Source organism: Tympanuchus pallidicinctus, unplaced genomic scaffold (genome assembly GCF_026119805.1).
Source record: "Tympanuchus pallidicinctus isolate F22 unplaced genomic scaffold, pur_lepc_1.0 scaffold21, whole genome shotgun sequence".
NCBI classification, from domain to species: domain Eukaryota; kingdom Metazoa; phylum Chordata; class Aves; order Galliformes; family Phasianidae; genus Tympanuchus; species Tympanuchus pallidicinctus.
The window spans coordinates 4,559,843-4,575,410 of NW_026294733.1; the positions used below are offsets into that span (position 1 = coordinate 4,559,843).

The 15,568-nt window shown below is 49.8% G+C and overlaps 2 protein-coding genes across 2 annotated transcripts in view; one reads left to right on the forward strand and one right to left on the reverse strand.

Annotated features, from left to right (window-relative positions):
* SH3PXD2B (SH3 and PX domains 2B) overlaps positions 1-15,568 on the reverse strand; it is a 516,634-nt gene that overhangs the window by 331,149 nt on the left and 169,917 nt on the right. The window lies entirely within an intron of this gene.
* Positions 5,720-15,568, forward strand: part of NEURL1B (neuralized E3 ubiquitin protein ligase 1B) — a 112,508-nt gene continuing 102,659 nt past the window's right edge. Inside the window, exon 1 of the mRNA XM_052685081.1 lies at positions 5,720-5,804. Within this exon, the coding sequence (XP_052541041.1) occupies positions 5,759-5,804 (46 nt within the window). The 5' untranslated portion in view covers positions 5,720-5,758. The remainder of the gene's footprint in view (positions 5,805-15,568) is intronic.

Consider the following 15,568-nt stretch of genomic DNA (forward strand, 5'->3'; position numbering starts at 1 on the left):
CAGTGACCACCGCAGAGACAAGGCAAGGTGCTGTGATCTCAAGCTCTTATTCAGACAGTAGTCACATCAATGTAGATCTTGACGTGCTTTGTTGAGGTGAGTCTCCATCAGCTTTACACAGAGGAAAGAGGTGACTGAGTCATGAGGTAACTTGTGAAAAATCATCCAGAAAGTCTGTGATGTTTGGGGGGGAGAGAGAGAGAAACGGGGCTCGTGTCTCCTGAGTCCATCTGCCACTCCAGGCAGCAGCTGCCACTGCTTTTATCAGCTTCCATGCGCTACAAAATGTTCCTCAGCACATTTTCCACTATTTTTTTTTCCATTCTAAAAGAGAGGCTACTAAGATCGAATGACTCACGCTGAGCCAAAGCAGAAGTTGCAGTCACATACCTTACACATCTGGACTCCCAGCCCTATGTCAAACTTCTGAAACTTCTTATGGATTGCTCTGAAGCCTGCAATATTATTCCACTGTTTCATGGCATTAAGGGATGGATGAACAGTTCTAAACTGTTTGTCTTCAACGCGCAATGAGGAAAATGCCATACCTTAGTTTTCAGTCTTGGAGAAAGACGTGTGAGAACCCCAGTGCTTGTAAATTTAACTTGGGGTTTTTTTATCTCCTACCATGGACTCTTGTACAGTGCTGCTGTTACTGCCAAACCACTGTTCCTATTCAAACCAAAGTGGTGGGTGGAAGCCAGCACACCCACAGAGGACACGATCCCTCCTTCAGAGAGGTCTGTCTCGTCCAGCTTTGCTGTCACATTAGCTGAGAGGGGCTTTTTTTAGTTTCCTTCTCACACAACACACTCTAAAATAGCTACCACAGAATGAATAAATAAATAGCTGCCAAGAGTTTAAATGTGGCTACCTTGCTCATGGTGTTTTTTAGAAGTAGCTTCTTTCCTACATAGACATCTTTTTCCATGCTGAATTTAAGGACACTCATCTGCAATTCCTGGATATTGTTAGGCCAGAACAATGTTACTGAGGGGGCTGTGGGCAGTTGGGGTCAGGGGGAGCAGGTGAATGGGTCCAGGGAGGAGCTTTCAATAAGGATATCCTGCACAGGGTGCATGGTAGTCCTCAGTGCAGCAATATTCCCTGTGCTATGGAACTCAAAAAGCATTTACTTCACAGTTCACATGTCCCAGGCCAGGAATATACACGTCCACCCTTGAAATATCTCTAGGGTGAAAAGCACCATAGAAATATCATCCTGTCATGCTCAGCCTGATAGAACTTGGAAGTGATTGGGATCTGGTCTTGGGTACTGCTCTATGAGTAATAACCAATTTGTAATCAGCAGAATGTTCTTCTTCATCCCTGTATGTCTTTCTGCCATCTGTTGGATCTGAGGCACAAAATAGGATGACTCTGTACAGCTGGCGGAGGCTGGCTTTGTTGGTATCTGGGGGGCAAAAGCCTGGGACCAGCAGTGTGGAACTGCCAGTGACTTCATTCCATGTAGCCTGCAGCCACTTGGGGTTATTTTGGTCTTTTCTTGTTGTTTTTCCATTCTTTTATCAGATGACATTTAGGAGTGTGAAGATGCGTGACCTACCAGAGATGTCTGCAAAGTTTGCTATGGTCTCAGCGAGGATGTCTCCTTCCTTCCTGCCTTCTCCTCTCCTAGGGCAGACTGTTTGCAGTAGGGAAGGCTCGTCTGCTTGACAGTGTCTTTCCTCTCACCAGGCACTGTGGTTACTCAGAATGCTGCCCCAGACTGAAACCTTCCCCGGAGTTTCTGCAAAGCACTGTACCAACGTGAAGGTGTTTGGCCCTGGGGAGGGCTCTCCGGCTGGAAGGATGCCATCCTTCTGCTGGTGCTGGCTGCCCTGCCGTCAGTTCTGTGCATCCAGAACAGCAACGTCAACGCGCAGAGGTGAACCCCGAGATATTCGCAGAGCTGTGGGCGAGCAGCAGATGTAACGAGCCCACTCCCATCAGAGCGGACCGGGACCGCTGTCAGCCCCGACTCACCCCGTACATCCCAGGCTCAGTTCGTAAACGTTGCTGCGGGTTCGTAGGGTCGAGCTTCCCTCTAGCGGAGATCCCTGCAGCTGCCGGCACAGCGCGGCGCTCGGCCCGGCTCGGCTCCCTGCCCGATCAGCTACGAGGAGGGTGATGGTGATGTAATGGAGCTACAACAATGCTTGCAGAGCGGTTTTAGTTTTCCGTTTGTGTTCTTAAAGATAAGTGTCTGTTTAATTCCCACAGCATCCTGAGCGCAGGATTTGTTGTTGTCGTTATTTTGTGCTTTCAGGGGGAGAAAATGCTGGAAAGTCTTTGCTTGGTGAAGTCATCTGAGGTTAGAACTCCAGAGATGCTGGAGGGAGGCTGATCTGTCACATCACTCAGCTGGTATTCATAGAAAGAACACTTTTTTGTCGTTCTGCAAGTGGCCCTTAACAGAGCTTCACACTGAAAAATGTAAAGTGACTTAATGTATACTCTATGCTCTTCAGCAGCATCTTACTGAGGGCATGGGGGAATAATGCAGAAAATCTGAGCATGCCCTAACACCACAGCACTGGGAGACATGGGGCTTTGTACAAGGTCTGCTGCTGAGAGACCTCACGGGAAGCATTGCTCCCCCTGTTCTCTGGGGATGGGGTACCTTTCCGTAGTTTGGGGATCACGCTTTGCAGAGCGCTTTGAGGTCTGCTAACAAAATAGTTATGTCAGAAGCTAAGCACTCATATCATTATTGCTACAGCTTTCAGTGTTTCGGAATGGAAGATACGCATTTTTTTTCCCCAGGATTATAGTGTAACAGAACCAAACATTTCTTCTTGCAGGACAATGGGGCATGGAATCAAGATGACTTCTCCACAGCTACATGCCAGTTCACGGGCACCAAGGACAGGCAATGCAGTGACCCTGTGTGCAAACATACACAACTGCAGGGACTGGACAGAGAACACAGATGCGCCCTGGGCGGTAGCTGCAGTGCTCTGCTTATGTAAGCTCTGCTCTCTTTTCTGTTCGTTTGGCATAATGTGTTATTCTTCCAGTGCTTCCAGAGCAAGAGCTAAAGGGAAGAAGAATGCAAAGGGCACATTTTGTTACTTGCTGAGGTAATTCACTGTCCTGCTTCTCAGGGAATCTGGCCTCACATAACCCGCAGATCACATCCTCCTGCTTCTGTAGCATTGAAGACGGGGCCTGCCCTGACCCTGCTGGACCCACCCCTGCAGAAGTGGCTGAGTGTGTGAGTGAGCTCCAAAACCTCCTTGCTTCTTGTTGGGAAAGCTGTGGGCTGCACCATGCAGCTGGAATAGCTGGCCGACTTGTGGTGCAGATGCTGCATCCCTAGAGCTGAGGTGTGATTGCTTATGGGACCTAAAGGTTTCCTTTCTGAAGTCTCTTGGTTCCAGTCCAGTAATGCATGCTGAGGGCTAGCACTGCCTGACAGCTGCTCTGTGGTCTTGGTATGAAATGAGCTGGTGAACTTCAGCTTGGATCCCAATGGGGACAGATGTTCATGTTTTAAGAAACCATCACTGTGGTCTTTACTAGCCAGACTGCTTCTTGGCAACAGTAAGAAGGTCAGAGCTTGAATAAGCACATAAGAATTGCAAAAAAAGGTCAGGATCAATGCATTTTGGCTCCAAATCTGCACGGGAAATCTGCTCTCTTTGTGATATTGTAACTGTGGAAATAGATTATGAAAATTTACCCTAATCAGGCCTTCTTCCAAAGCACAACAGCAACACAGGAACTGCGCAGAACAGCACAAGGGCTGATTTAGGCTGTGTGATGCTGGACAGCCCTTTGTCTGAGCCACAACATCACTTTCCAGACTGCAGCTCTGCCAGGACCAGCAAGTGTGGCTGAAGCTCCTGGCAACCCTACGTCCCAGCAACAGTTCTGTCAGCAAGGCAGCAAAGTGAAGATGGGTGTTGGTTGCATCCTCCCCTGCTGGTTTCTGTTTCTGTCCTCAGAGCACAGCGCTGGGCTCCCTTCAGCTTCTCCTAGTGACCAGAGAAAGGGACAGAGCCTGGAGAGAGGAGGAGCAGGAACCTTTCCCAGCTTCCTGCTCCTCCTGGGGGCAGCCAGCTGCTTCAGCAGGGCTGGGACAAGATGGAGATAAAAGGAGGCTGTTCTGATCCACCTGGAAATACTTGCTGGGGCTGCAGGGGCTGAGGTCTAAACTGCAGGAAACAAGATGGCTGAGTAATGAAACATGCTGAGCATGCCAACCAGATGGCTGCAGGGCCAATTTCCCTGGCAGTGGGGTGATCGCCTGGCAGTAGGCAGCCATGGTTCACTGCTTCTGAATTCAGGTTCCCATTGCACCTGCTTAGGTAGCTGCAACTTCCCTGTTATTAGAGGGCTGGGAAAGCTTCTTAGGCTGCTACTCACCCTCCTCGGGAATGACAGCATGTCTGTCTTCTCCAAACAAAGAGAGAAAGACGTCTCTTTTGCTTTGAGAAAGTCTGAGAACCAAGCACCCTTTTGTTGTCACTGCTGCAGTTATTCAGGGCTCCAGCTCGCCTCCTGCTGCTAGTCCAGGCTTGCTAGGGACGCCACGGGATCAGCAGTTCTGCGTCGTGCTGCCGCTGTTTGTGTTCCAAGCGCTTTTATTAGAAACCCGAACTGCTCGAGTGACCCTAAACCTGGTGGTGAGAGGGCTGTAACTGCTGCGTGAGGACAGCGCCAGCAGCTCTGCGGGTTGCTGGAGCAATAGGAACCTTGCTGCGTTACTCCCACCTAACGGAGAAGATAAGAAGTGCATTAGCAGATAAGGAGCATCTGCACTTCCCAGTCACTGCCTGCTCACACTCAAACACGACATCCGTCCCTCATCGCATTACCACGCTGTCTGATAAGGGCACGGGGACCATGGGGGGAAGATGGCACCAGTGCTCCAGTGAATGCATCGCTGTTCCCATTCCCCAGGACTCAGCCCTTTCCCTGGCTCAAGGCACTCATCTGTACGCAGTGTTCTCATTATCATGTTTTTGGCCATCATGGCAGGATGTGCCTTTATCTGCACCTAAGCAATTCAGAGCTGCTGGCGTCCAGTAATGTTCTGGATGCAGCTATAAGCGGAAATTGGTTCTGGGTAAGTGATGGCTTCCCTGCTGCCATGGCTGTCATTCCCTCTGTTACACCTCAGGGCCGCCTGGCAGTGGTGACAGTAGAAACACTCAGGAATTTCACACCTGTTTTGCTCTTTTACTGCCTCCAAACCCCACAACAGCCCTGTGCAAAACTTAAGAGCAAATCAGATAACGAGGAACGGAGTGTCCCGGGGCAGTGGCACTTGTCCCTGTTGTAAACCTTCCCACTTTCTGACACAGGAGGACCACGCTATCTGAGACGGGAAGAAATTCTCGCCCTGCTCTCTGACAGTGACCTTCTCCCGTCCTAGAAGCTGCCGTGCCTCAGATCTGACCATTGTGGTGCTGGACTACTCCTTCTGAAAGCCCTTCGTTGTATTTCTAAGCAGTTATTACTCTCACCGTCACAGTGCGGGGACTGCAGAGAAGGCCTCGTGCAGCCTCATGCCCGCCGCCCGCGCATCCAAAGCATCGAGCGCGAGATGCGGCCGTGCCGGAGGAGCAGCCCTCAGGGATCGCGGTGCGGCGGTGCTCCGACAGCCGCCGCGAGGACACGGACCGCCCCGATCGGCCCCGAGCTCCGCCCGAGCGCTGCGGTTGGCGGTGGGGGCGCGGGGCGGGACGGGCGGCAGCTTCGAACCCGCGGCGCGACAGAAGTGCCGCGCTGCCCGCCTGTCCGTCCCGCCATGGGGAACGCCGAGTCCGTCCTGCACGGCGCTGCTGTCGGCATCGGTAAGTGCGGGGCAGCCGCTCCTTGTCCCCGCGCCGCTCGGGTTGGGTCTGGCTGTGGGCAGAGGGTGAGGAGCTGAACGGGCTGCCCCGCGTTGTCCCTCGGAGCGTGGGCTGCGACAAAGGGGATGCGCGACGTGACGGTCGTGCTGGCGGCAGGTAGCGCCTGCGGTGTGACCGGGTGGGCTGTGGGTGCACCGCCGGCAGGACAGGCTTACTGTTGTCTGTCTGTTTGTGTTCAATTTGTCTGTTTGTGTGCTGCTCAACCCCAGACTGCCGTGTGTGGGGCTCCCAGTCCCCGCGGTGGGAGCAGCGGTGACATCGCACTGTTGTCCTGTACCGCGACTCAAAGCGCTCCGCTCCCAAGCCGCCCGCCAAGCTCAGCTGCCGGCTGGGAAACGGACCTGGCATAGCGCTCGGGCTCGCGCTGTCTGTGCGGCGGGTGTCGGGTTTTGTTGCCTTTTATGAGCCCTGAGCGCGGCCAAGAAGGCCGGCAGCCTGGTTGGCTGGATTTGAAGGGAGCTGATAACTGCGCTCAGCCAACCCGCGCTCCATAACGCAAATAACGCGGGGTGGAAGAAGGGAAGCCTGGGGTAACGTGTGTGCCGACCGTGCCTTGTCGCCGCTGTTCCTGTCAAGCAGCGAACAAGACTGAATTTGTTTCTCCTTAACATCCCTCTGGCTCCGTGCCCTTGGGGTTGGCATATCGCTTGCAGATGTGTGTGACCTGCCGCGAGCTCGTTTCTAAGTAAGGCGTTGCCATTCTTCACACCTGATTCTTAATGGCACTGTTAGAAATGGGATTTTCCAGGTGTCCTCAGGGTGATGTGGCTTAATGATTTCTTTTGAAAAGTCTTTAAGTGTCTCATTCAGTTTTCTTTTCCTCCGGGGGGAGAACTAAATATTTGGCTCCTGGGAATGTGCGAGTGTAGTGATTTACTGAAAGGATGCAAGTTGTGCAGCGATGTACAGCTGCAGAGCTGGATGCCTTCACCTGAGTGTGAGTGATATGGGGGAAGAGGGCAGAGAATGGCTGCCCTGGGGCTGTGCCAGGAGCCTGAGGTCACACTGCTCTCCTCTCTGCTCATTACCAAATGCATTTGCAGAGGCCCAGGTATTCTGTGTTAGGCAGGATCGTGTGATGCCAATTGCCACCTACTGCAGAAGAAAAAGGAATGCAGAGCTGGGTTTGGGCAGATTTAAGTTCCTCACTCCAGGAAATGTGTGACTGTAAGCAGTTGCAGAACGAGAGACAGGACCAATGATTTTTGATCCTTGTTTCCTACTCCTATTGCTCTCAGGTGTGTGGGGCAATACTGAGTTCAGGTGTGTATGTACACTAAAGGGAGGGTCTCTGCTGCTTTGCAGAGTGTTGCTATTGCCAGGGATTGGGTGCTGATTGCATTCCAAGAGAATGTGCACCTTGGGTGTGGGCAAAGATCGGTTGCTGGTTCCTGTCCTCCTTGTAGTTCTTTCTCCTGAGTGTTGCTGATGCCATGTTTGTTTTTAGGGGTGGTTAGTCCCATTAGATTTATCTTCTTGCTATCTAGTAGGAGATTATTTCTAACTGATATGTAACTGTGCTCCCCAGTGCTGGGTTTTGATTTGAAATCCAAAGTCCTGATTATAAAGCCAGTTTTGCAAAACGGTACCTGAGAGAATGTTTTTGAAGTTAACGCACTGTCAGGCAAATCAGACCTCAACAATACATTGTGTCAACAGTTACTGCTGCGCTCCTGTTTGCTCAACAGAGAAGATAAATAATTGCACTTAGTTCCAGCGTTGGATATCAGAACAAAGGTAGAGTTAGTGGTCAAGGATTGAAAAAGAAAAAATATATGAAACTCTTAGCCTGCCCTCAACATGCTGTATTTTCTGTAATTGAACAATACAGCCACCAAACATTAAACTTTCCAAAGCCAGCAGCTCTGCTCGAGCCCAGACTGCACGGCTTCCAGCTGGCTTCTATACTGTATTCTATCTATTCCATAGCTGAAGTTCCAGCTGTGCCACCTCTATGCAATGGTTTCCATGAGGGCTATGTGCTGCAGATCCTGCAGCCTGAGCTCTGTTAGGGATAGGCAGATTTCAGGGGTTACCTAATACATCCCAGCTGTTGGCATCCCCTTCTGTTGAGATCCTGTGCTGCTTGTGCCATTCTTGATCTGAGCTGAAGTGTCCTGCTGGCCAAAGCACCTCCTTGCGCATCTGCCTCAGCTGCGGTAGGGCTTGGTGTCTTGGTGACAATTTGGCGTTTGCTTTCATGTGGATTTCCCTTAAGAGCTGGAACCCGTCACTAAGGTATGAGGGGACGTTTATACACATGGCTTTGTGCGATGCTTGTGCAGACCATAAGCTTGGGTGATAAGGTCAGGGGATGGCTGGCCTGGACTCCCTGGTCGTGGTTGGGAGAGGCCCGGTGGCAGCAAGGTGCCACGGTGGTGATTCCCACTAGAGGGCAGCCGATGTTAAAAAAAGGAAAATCAGCTCTGCTCTTGGGTAACTGGACCGAATGGGAGGGGGAAGGAGGAGCTCCATCAATAACCGGAGAAGGGTGCTGAGAAGCAGACGCCTAAAAGGCTGCTATTGCTGGAGAGCTGATGTTGCCCGGCAGCCGGTCCCAGGAGCGGGCACACCTGAGAGTGGGTGCTTATTTCCTGTCTAGGCCCGCATGTAGTGGTTGACAGCTTGTGGCAGCCTTGCTGTGCTCGTGGTGTGAGCACTGCTTACGTGTGGGTGGATGTTTAATTCTTCAGCCCAGAGTGCAGGGGACTTTCTTGGCATCTCAGAATGATGCTTATTTAGTTCAGTGTCTAATGGCAGCGGCTGTGGGCTGATGCCTGAATGAGACAGTTTGGTTGAGATCTGTTCAGGAAGGTCAGTTACCAGTGTCTGGTTTTGTTCCTGGAGAAGAGCTTGCAATGGGCAGACAGATCTCCAGGGAGTAATTATTTCTTTATCCAAAGGCACACACCTTTCAGCAAGAGTCCAAAGAGCTTCTGACTCATCGTATCTGCCACCTGTCTTTGCCTTTTTCTTTTTTCTCTGTTTTTTAAAATATATTTTTGTTTTAAGTCGCCCTTCCACGCAGCTGACCAAATGCAGTGTCCTCCAGGGACATTGTGCATCCCTCAGGACAGCAGGGAGCCTTGCAGCATGGCAGTAGCTTTGAGTTGTTTGCATCTCCCGGATTCCTTCCATTGAAGATGCTCCCTATGGACCTGGTGCTGCAGAAGCAAGAGAGTTTTGTCTCTGAAGGTTTTGTTCTCCCCTTGCTCTGAGCAAAGCTGTACAGCCAGAGTGAAGGAACCATTCCTGTGTTTAGGTGTCACCAGACCCCCAAAATCCCTTCTAGGGTCTGGGGCTGCCCCTTCCTCACCTTTGTGGCTATGCCACAGGGAAGCTGGCTAAGCTGGGTGCTTTTGAGATTAATGCTCAAGTGATGTCTTGCATTCACAAGTGGGAACTAATTTGTGCATGTTTTGTCCTCACCACTGTGCTAACTCCAACTCACTGTATCCAGCTGCCCAAATAATGCATGCCATAGTTAATTCCTGCACGAACTCTGTTTCCATCCATTGCCTGTCATGGATGGATTAACAGCAGTTACATTTCTGAGCTAACCTGCACACGCTGGGCTGCAGGTGGGCTCACTTAGCTGTGGAGAAAATAGATAATTCTCATTGTGTTAAGCACGGCTTGCTCAATGCTTTCATTTTGTACCATATATTAGCAGTGTGCTGCAGAGCAGCAGTTCAGCACTCTACAAAATGCTGTGCCAAGTTCGGCTCACCTGGCATCTTGGGACCTTGTTGTACACGATAGCCTTAGGTGTATTTTTCCTGATAAATCCACATTTCATTTATCACAAAGGTAATGAGAGGGAATACATGCTGTGTTTCCTTGTCAATGCACAGGCAAGTGTAGCAGCACCTGGATGAAATGACTGATTACAGCCCCTGAAGGAGATGGGAATACACCAAGAAGGGCATTCCCATTATGTCACCCTGGTGCACCCCTATCTGGGGCTCTCCACTCAGGGCAAGTGCCTTATCTTCTCTGCAGGCTGCTGCACATTCCTAAAAAGGAGCATCCCCGTGCCCTGACTAGAGAGGACTCCTCACAGAGTCTGACATTCAAATAGCACAGTTATAAATGTCTGCTCTTGCCTTGAACTGGAACATAAATGTTTATTGCTTCTGTTACTCTCCTGACAGTTTTCCCATTAATTTAGTGCTCAGAAAGCCTTTCCTTTCTGACTTCATCTGGGTACCAGCCTGAAAGTCTGTTAAAGCTGCAGACTTTCCCCCATCAAGGACAGCAGCTTTGGTTTTGCAATCCAGCCCTGGGTTTGCAGAGGTGCAGTTTCTCTCACGAGCACCACTTTCCTTTCTGGCAGAGATTGCTCCTTGGCCTCTGGGACCCTGGGAGGTCTGGATCTGACTGCTGGGATGTGGGCACAAATTCTGCATGGAGGGTGAGATGGGGCGGGGGGAGAAAGCAATGAGAAACTTTAAGACCTGAAGTGACGCTGAAATTCACCCTGCCCTCTATTGTCTCTATTTTGGGGCTTCTGATAAAACCGAAGCTTGATTCTAAACATGCAATATTTCAGCAAAGAAAAGCGAGACAAAGAGGCTATTTAAAGCCACCGTCTTTCCACGGCTTGGCTCTCAGACTCTGCTTTTTTTGTGTCATTGTGTCTATGGAAAACTCATACAGGAGCCTAAAAAATACAATGTGCACTTCACAGTGCAGATTTTGAATGCCTGCAAAGGTCAGATGTGATCTACGCTTGGGTTTGGGAGATGGAGGCTTCGGGCTGTTGCTAAGGTATCTTGGATTTCTGTAATGTGAGGCTAAACACCGTAATTGGACAATAGGAGAGTACTTGGATGCGGTATATTCAGTGCACTGCAGCCTGTACAATTCAGTAACCTGCACAGCCTGCTCCTGGGTGCTCTTTTTGGGTCTGGAAGCTGAGGTTTTATCTTCCACTCACAATTCTGCTGTCTTGCTGTTTGATTCTTGGATGAATCTCCTGCACCAGTGGTGCCCTTCAGTGCCCTTGGTTGTATAATGAGGCTGTGAATACATACGTAAAACATTTTGATAGCTATAAATATGGATGTGAAGTGTCACAACATGCGCCCTGCTAGAAAGCAGCTACCAAACTATCCCAGAGACTGCTAACCTGGAACATCTTTGTTCTGGCTATAGGATGAATGCAGTAGGACTTGCTAAAGGCTGTGCTGGAGGGACCTGGTTGTCTGAGACTGGGGCATGGGACAGAGGCTGCAAATTCCCTGGGAGGAAAGGGTGAGATGAGGGATTTGTTAGAAAACACAGCTGCTCCCACAGGCTCCAGGTTGGGAGAGCCTGGCTGAATATGGGACCTGTGAGGTGGAGGGGCAGCCTGCAAACCAAGCTGGATTGTGGGATCCTGAAGGAGTCAATCGAAAATCTGAAGAGCTCTGCTGAGGAGATGGGGCAGAGTTCTTTTTGTTAAGTGTGCATTCAAAAGCTTCTAACAGAACGTGCTGAGAGAAGTAACTCTCATATGCCTTTCAAGGTTAAACCCCAGACTGGTATAGCCAGGAAGTCAGAGCACAGCAAAAGAGGGATGTCCACAGTGTTGGTGTGTAGGGCCGTGTTTCCCAGTGAGAAGGGTTGCTGGGCAAAGGGAGGAGGATGAAGCCTGCGATGAAGGGCTTCTATTCTGGTGGCAGCAATCCCCTCAAAGCTTGGGGTAGGCCACGAATCCTGGCTGAGATCCTTGGTGTAATCTCTGAACTGTGCTGCTTTTCTGAAGCTTAGGGTGTAAGAATATTGCTTGCATTTTAAAGCCTTCTATCTTCAGCATTGTGATGGATGTTCAGCCTTGTTAAAGTAATCTCCTGCAAGGATTTATCTATTTTTCATGTGTCAGCGACATAAACTTTGTTTTAGAAAGTCTTCATGCTGAGTTAATTTGTTCTCTGTCAAACCGGTTTTGTTCTCTGCTTTAGCCTTACTAATGGGAGAGCCCAGCTCCGGGAAATGTGCGTGCATCTCTTCTCCTGTGTGTGGCACTGATGTGCCAACGAATCCAAACCTTCCACCTGCCAAATGCTCTGAGAAAACACAGCTGTCTGTGGCCTTGGCAGGGCGTGCAAAGCCCTAAGTGGACTCCTTGCCTTCAGCTGGGCACCACTGCTTGGCCAAGGGCTGCCAGGTGGGGCTGGAGCCCTCCTCCTGCTCATGCCCCACAGAGGGAACTGAAGGCAGTGGGATGCTATAGGGGCAGAAGTTTTTCTCACCTTCCCCAGACGTGACTCTCAATAAACAAAAGTTGACAATATGAACTGGAAAAGCAGGTTGGTTGGAGCCTGTGAGGAGATCTGCTTTTTTTTTTTTTTTTTTTTTTTTTTTTTTTTTGTATGTATTAATTTGTTTGCTGTTAATGGGGCTGAGACAAACAACCCTCTTTAAATTCAGCAGGGAAACAATAACCCAAGTATTTCCTGCCATGGGCTGTGACCTGGGTTGCAGTCTGGTCTCTGTCCCTAGGGAAGGGCTTAGGTTGTTGCAGCTGCCATCTGCTTGGTGACAAATTGGGATGCTGTCCTGAAGTTTGGGAAGATGAGATGTGTCTCACTGACAAACTGCACCTCTCCTTGTGTCTGTGGGTTAGGTAGCTGGCTGCTATTATCCTCTTCTTGCATCCAACAGTGATGGTGAGATGTCTCAGGGCCCAGCTGATGCTGGAATGGCTGGGGGGAGCAGCTTCTTTTCCTTTCCTTCCTTTCATGCTGATGTGCAGAAACAGATGTGAGTAAGGCTGTCCTGGCCATGCTGTGACAACTGCTGTTTGGGGCCTTTCCCCTTCCTGGGTGCAGGTTTTTTCAGATCCTTGGTGCCCCTTACCAGATCCCACTGTGTGCCCAAAAGCAATGGGAGGATGTCCCACCTGAAATGGGAGCTGGCAGGGGGAGATGGAATTGGCAGGGGGGTAGAAGAGGAGATGCAGGATGAGAGAAGTGAACAACAGTTGTTTTGTTAAATTCCCTCATTCTATTTCTGTTCCTAACCTTTTGCTTCTCAAAGGAATTTAAAAAAAAAATTAAAAAACAAAACAAAAAAAAAAAAAACAAAACCAAAAACAAAACTACAGGGTGTTTCTTTGCACGCTGTCTTTGAGCTGTTCCTTGTAAATCAGTAGCTTTTGTGTAAACACACTCAGGGCAGACAGTTTTATCTGCCTTTCTGCATCTGTTCAGCATCCCCCTCCTCAGCAGTCTATGGACATAAGGTGGGCATAAAGCCAGGAACAGCCAGACCCTATGGGGAAAGGGCTGTCCCCCACGTGGCCTTTGCTGCCCTCCTGGTTGCAGTGCTGTGGTCCTGTGCCAGCTCAGTGTTGGATGCTTGGCGACTGCTGCTTACCCGCTCTGACCATGGGAAAGCTGGATCATCTCCTGGGAGCTCCAGGACAAGGATATGAGAGCCAGGGCAGGATGCTGAGAACCCCCTTGGGCAGAGTATTTGGGGAGAGCGCTTTCTCAGGACCAGAAATAGGCAGTGGGATGATGATATCTGTGTCTGCCTTCTGTGCTGCTTGTAACTTAGTGCTTGAGTCTCACAGCAGAGCTTGGGGTGGCAGCAGTTAGAGCAGTGTCTGCTATCTTCTGTCTGTGTGACCCTGCAGTTAAAGCTGTCCTGCTAAGCCCAGATCTGCTGGAGATGGGGAGCTTCCGTCCCATGCTGCAGGCTGGGTCTGTGGGCTTTTCTGACTTCCAGATAAAATGAACAAAGGTTCTGTGTCCCGTGCTGGCTCTGATAAGCTGGAGGCTCCAGACATGGCACAGCACAGACGCCCCATTATAGTCCTTTGTTTATTTAAAGAAAAAAAGCCTCACTATCTTGATTATGGAAAAAAAAAAAGTTATAAAAGTGCCAGAAACACATTGGGTACAAGTGGAAACTATAAGCGACTCTTTCCTTCCCCTCCACCCGCATTTTTCAGCATATCAGCCTGTGGGACAGAGCTTTGCTCAGGTGATGGTGCTGCTGCAGAGACCCTTTACCCCTTCCTCCCCCCCTCCCCCATCCCTCCCAGTCTCTGCCAGGGGTTCACAGAACAGTCGATGTGTAGGTGAAGTGATCTGCCTCTAATTGTCATTGGAATCTCTCAGATGCTTTCTGAAGGGCAGCAGCAACTGCTCTAGAAACAGTTAGGAAAATCCTATTATCAGCATCTTTTATAGCTCTGGTTAGTCCTGCTATTTAGATAATTGTGCTGCCTGCTCCCTTTGTGTCTGTGAGGGCTGCACGTGGGAAATTGGTGCTGCCTTGTTGGCTTTGCTGGGCTCTCAAATGTGCTGCATGTCCCCAAACACCTGGGCTGCAGGTGATGGGCACCTTGCCTGCCCTGTCTGGGGCTGCTGGCACTGACACCTTGCTGCTCTGGAGCCATTGCCTGGCAGTGTGCAGGAGTAATAATTCATTAAAACAGTGCATCTTGGGTTATTCCTACCTTGGCCTCCATCTGGGGCTCCTTTGAGCCTGGAAGGGTCAAAGGGTGGAAGAGCCCTGCTGCTGCCTCCCTCTACTCCACCAGGGATGAGTTGGAAGCTAGCAGGGTGCAACCACGCATAGCAGGGTGTCCCATCTGCACTGCAGTCTTCATGGGAGCCCGAGTACTGCTGATGCTGAGCAATGTATTTAATGAGAGGATGATTGCAATGAAACACAATGCTCTTTTGTGCAATTATATGGTGTCTTTTAAATCATTTCCTCCAGCAAATCTGTCCACACCCAAACAGAAATAAACACATTGAAAGGCAGCAAAGATAAACACACAAACGTAACCCTTAAATGCATTCTTTTTCCCCTCATGCAAACACCTGCTGTGTTCACAGTACCAGATGAGCATCCAGCAATTAAGATCCCACTGTACAAACTTGGACAATTATTGACTTTCAGATCCTTCATTTTGCAGCCTAAATCTTTCACCAGTGATGACTTCATTGGAGAGGAGAAATGTAGAATGTGGGCTGCTTCCCCTTGCTCAGCTTTCTTAAGGTGGATGAATTCATTCATCCCTGGTTTTGATGCCCTTTTTATTTGCAATGCTGGGCTCCATTGCCACAGACTGGGCCTGTGAGCCTTATTTCACATAGTGCACATCACTAACTGGTTTACTTCAATCTCTTTTTTTTTTTTCTTTTCTCTCCTTATCCCATCTTTAACCAATTTCCTTTGCTGTAACTACTTGGTTTCTTTAGCAGCCTCTTCTGAAGGGTCTCATTGAGGACCATGTGAATATCTGAATATGCTGTCAGTCAGCTCTTCTACACTGCCTTCTTCAGTCCCCCATCCCCTTTCCTTGGTGAGAGTTGTTCTGGCTGTAGCTTGTCTCTATGTGAGCCCCAGACAGGAAAGTGCTCTGTTTTTCATTAGCGTCTTAATTAGTTTATTGGGCAGTGGCACCATGCTAACTGACTCGCCAATTCTGGATGCCCTTTCCTGTAGAGCTGGAGCTCTCACTACCCCATAGTTTCTTTTTCTGTGCTTTTTCCTTCCCCCTCCTACCCCCCCACCAAGTGCATCTTCTGCTGGTTCAGGAATGCTTCCTTGTGAATTCTGGTGTGTGTTAGCTGAGCTGGGGGGCAAATCTTTTTATTCCAACATCAAATTGCTTCAGCTTTTCTTCTCCTCGTGCCTGTTCATTAATCCTAGCAAAGCACAGTGGTGGAAAGGTGTAGTGCTGTGACAGTAAAGCTTGA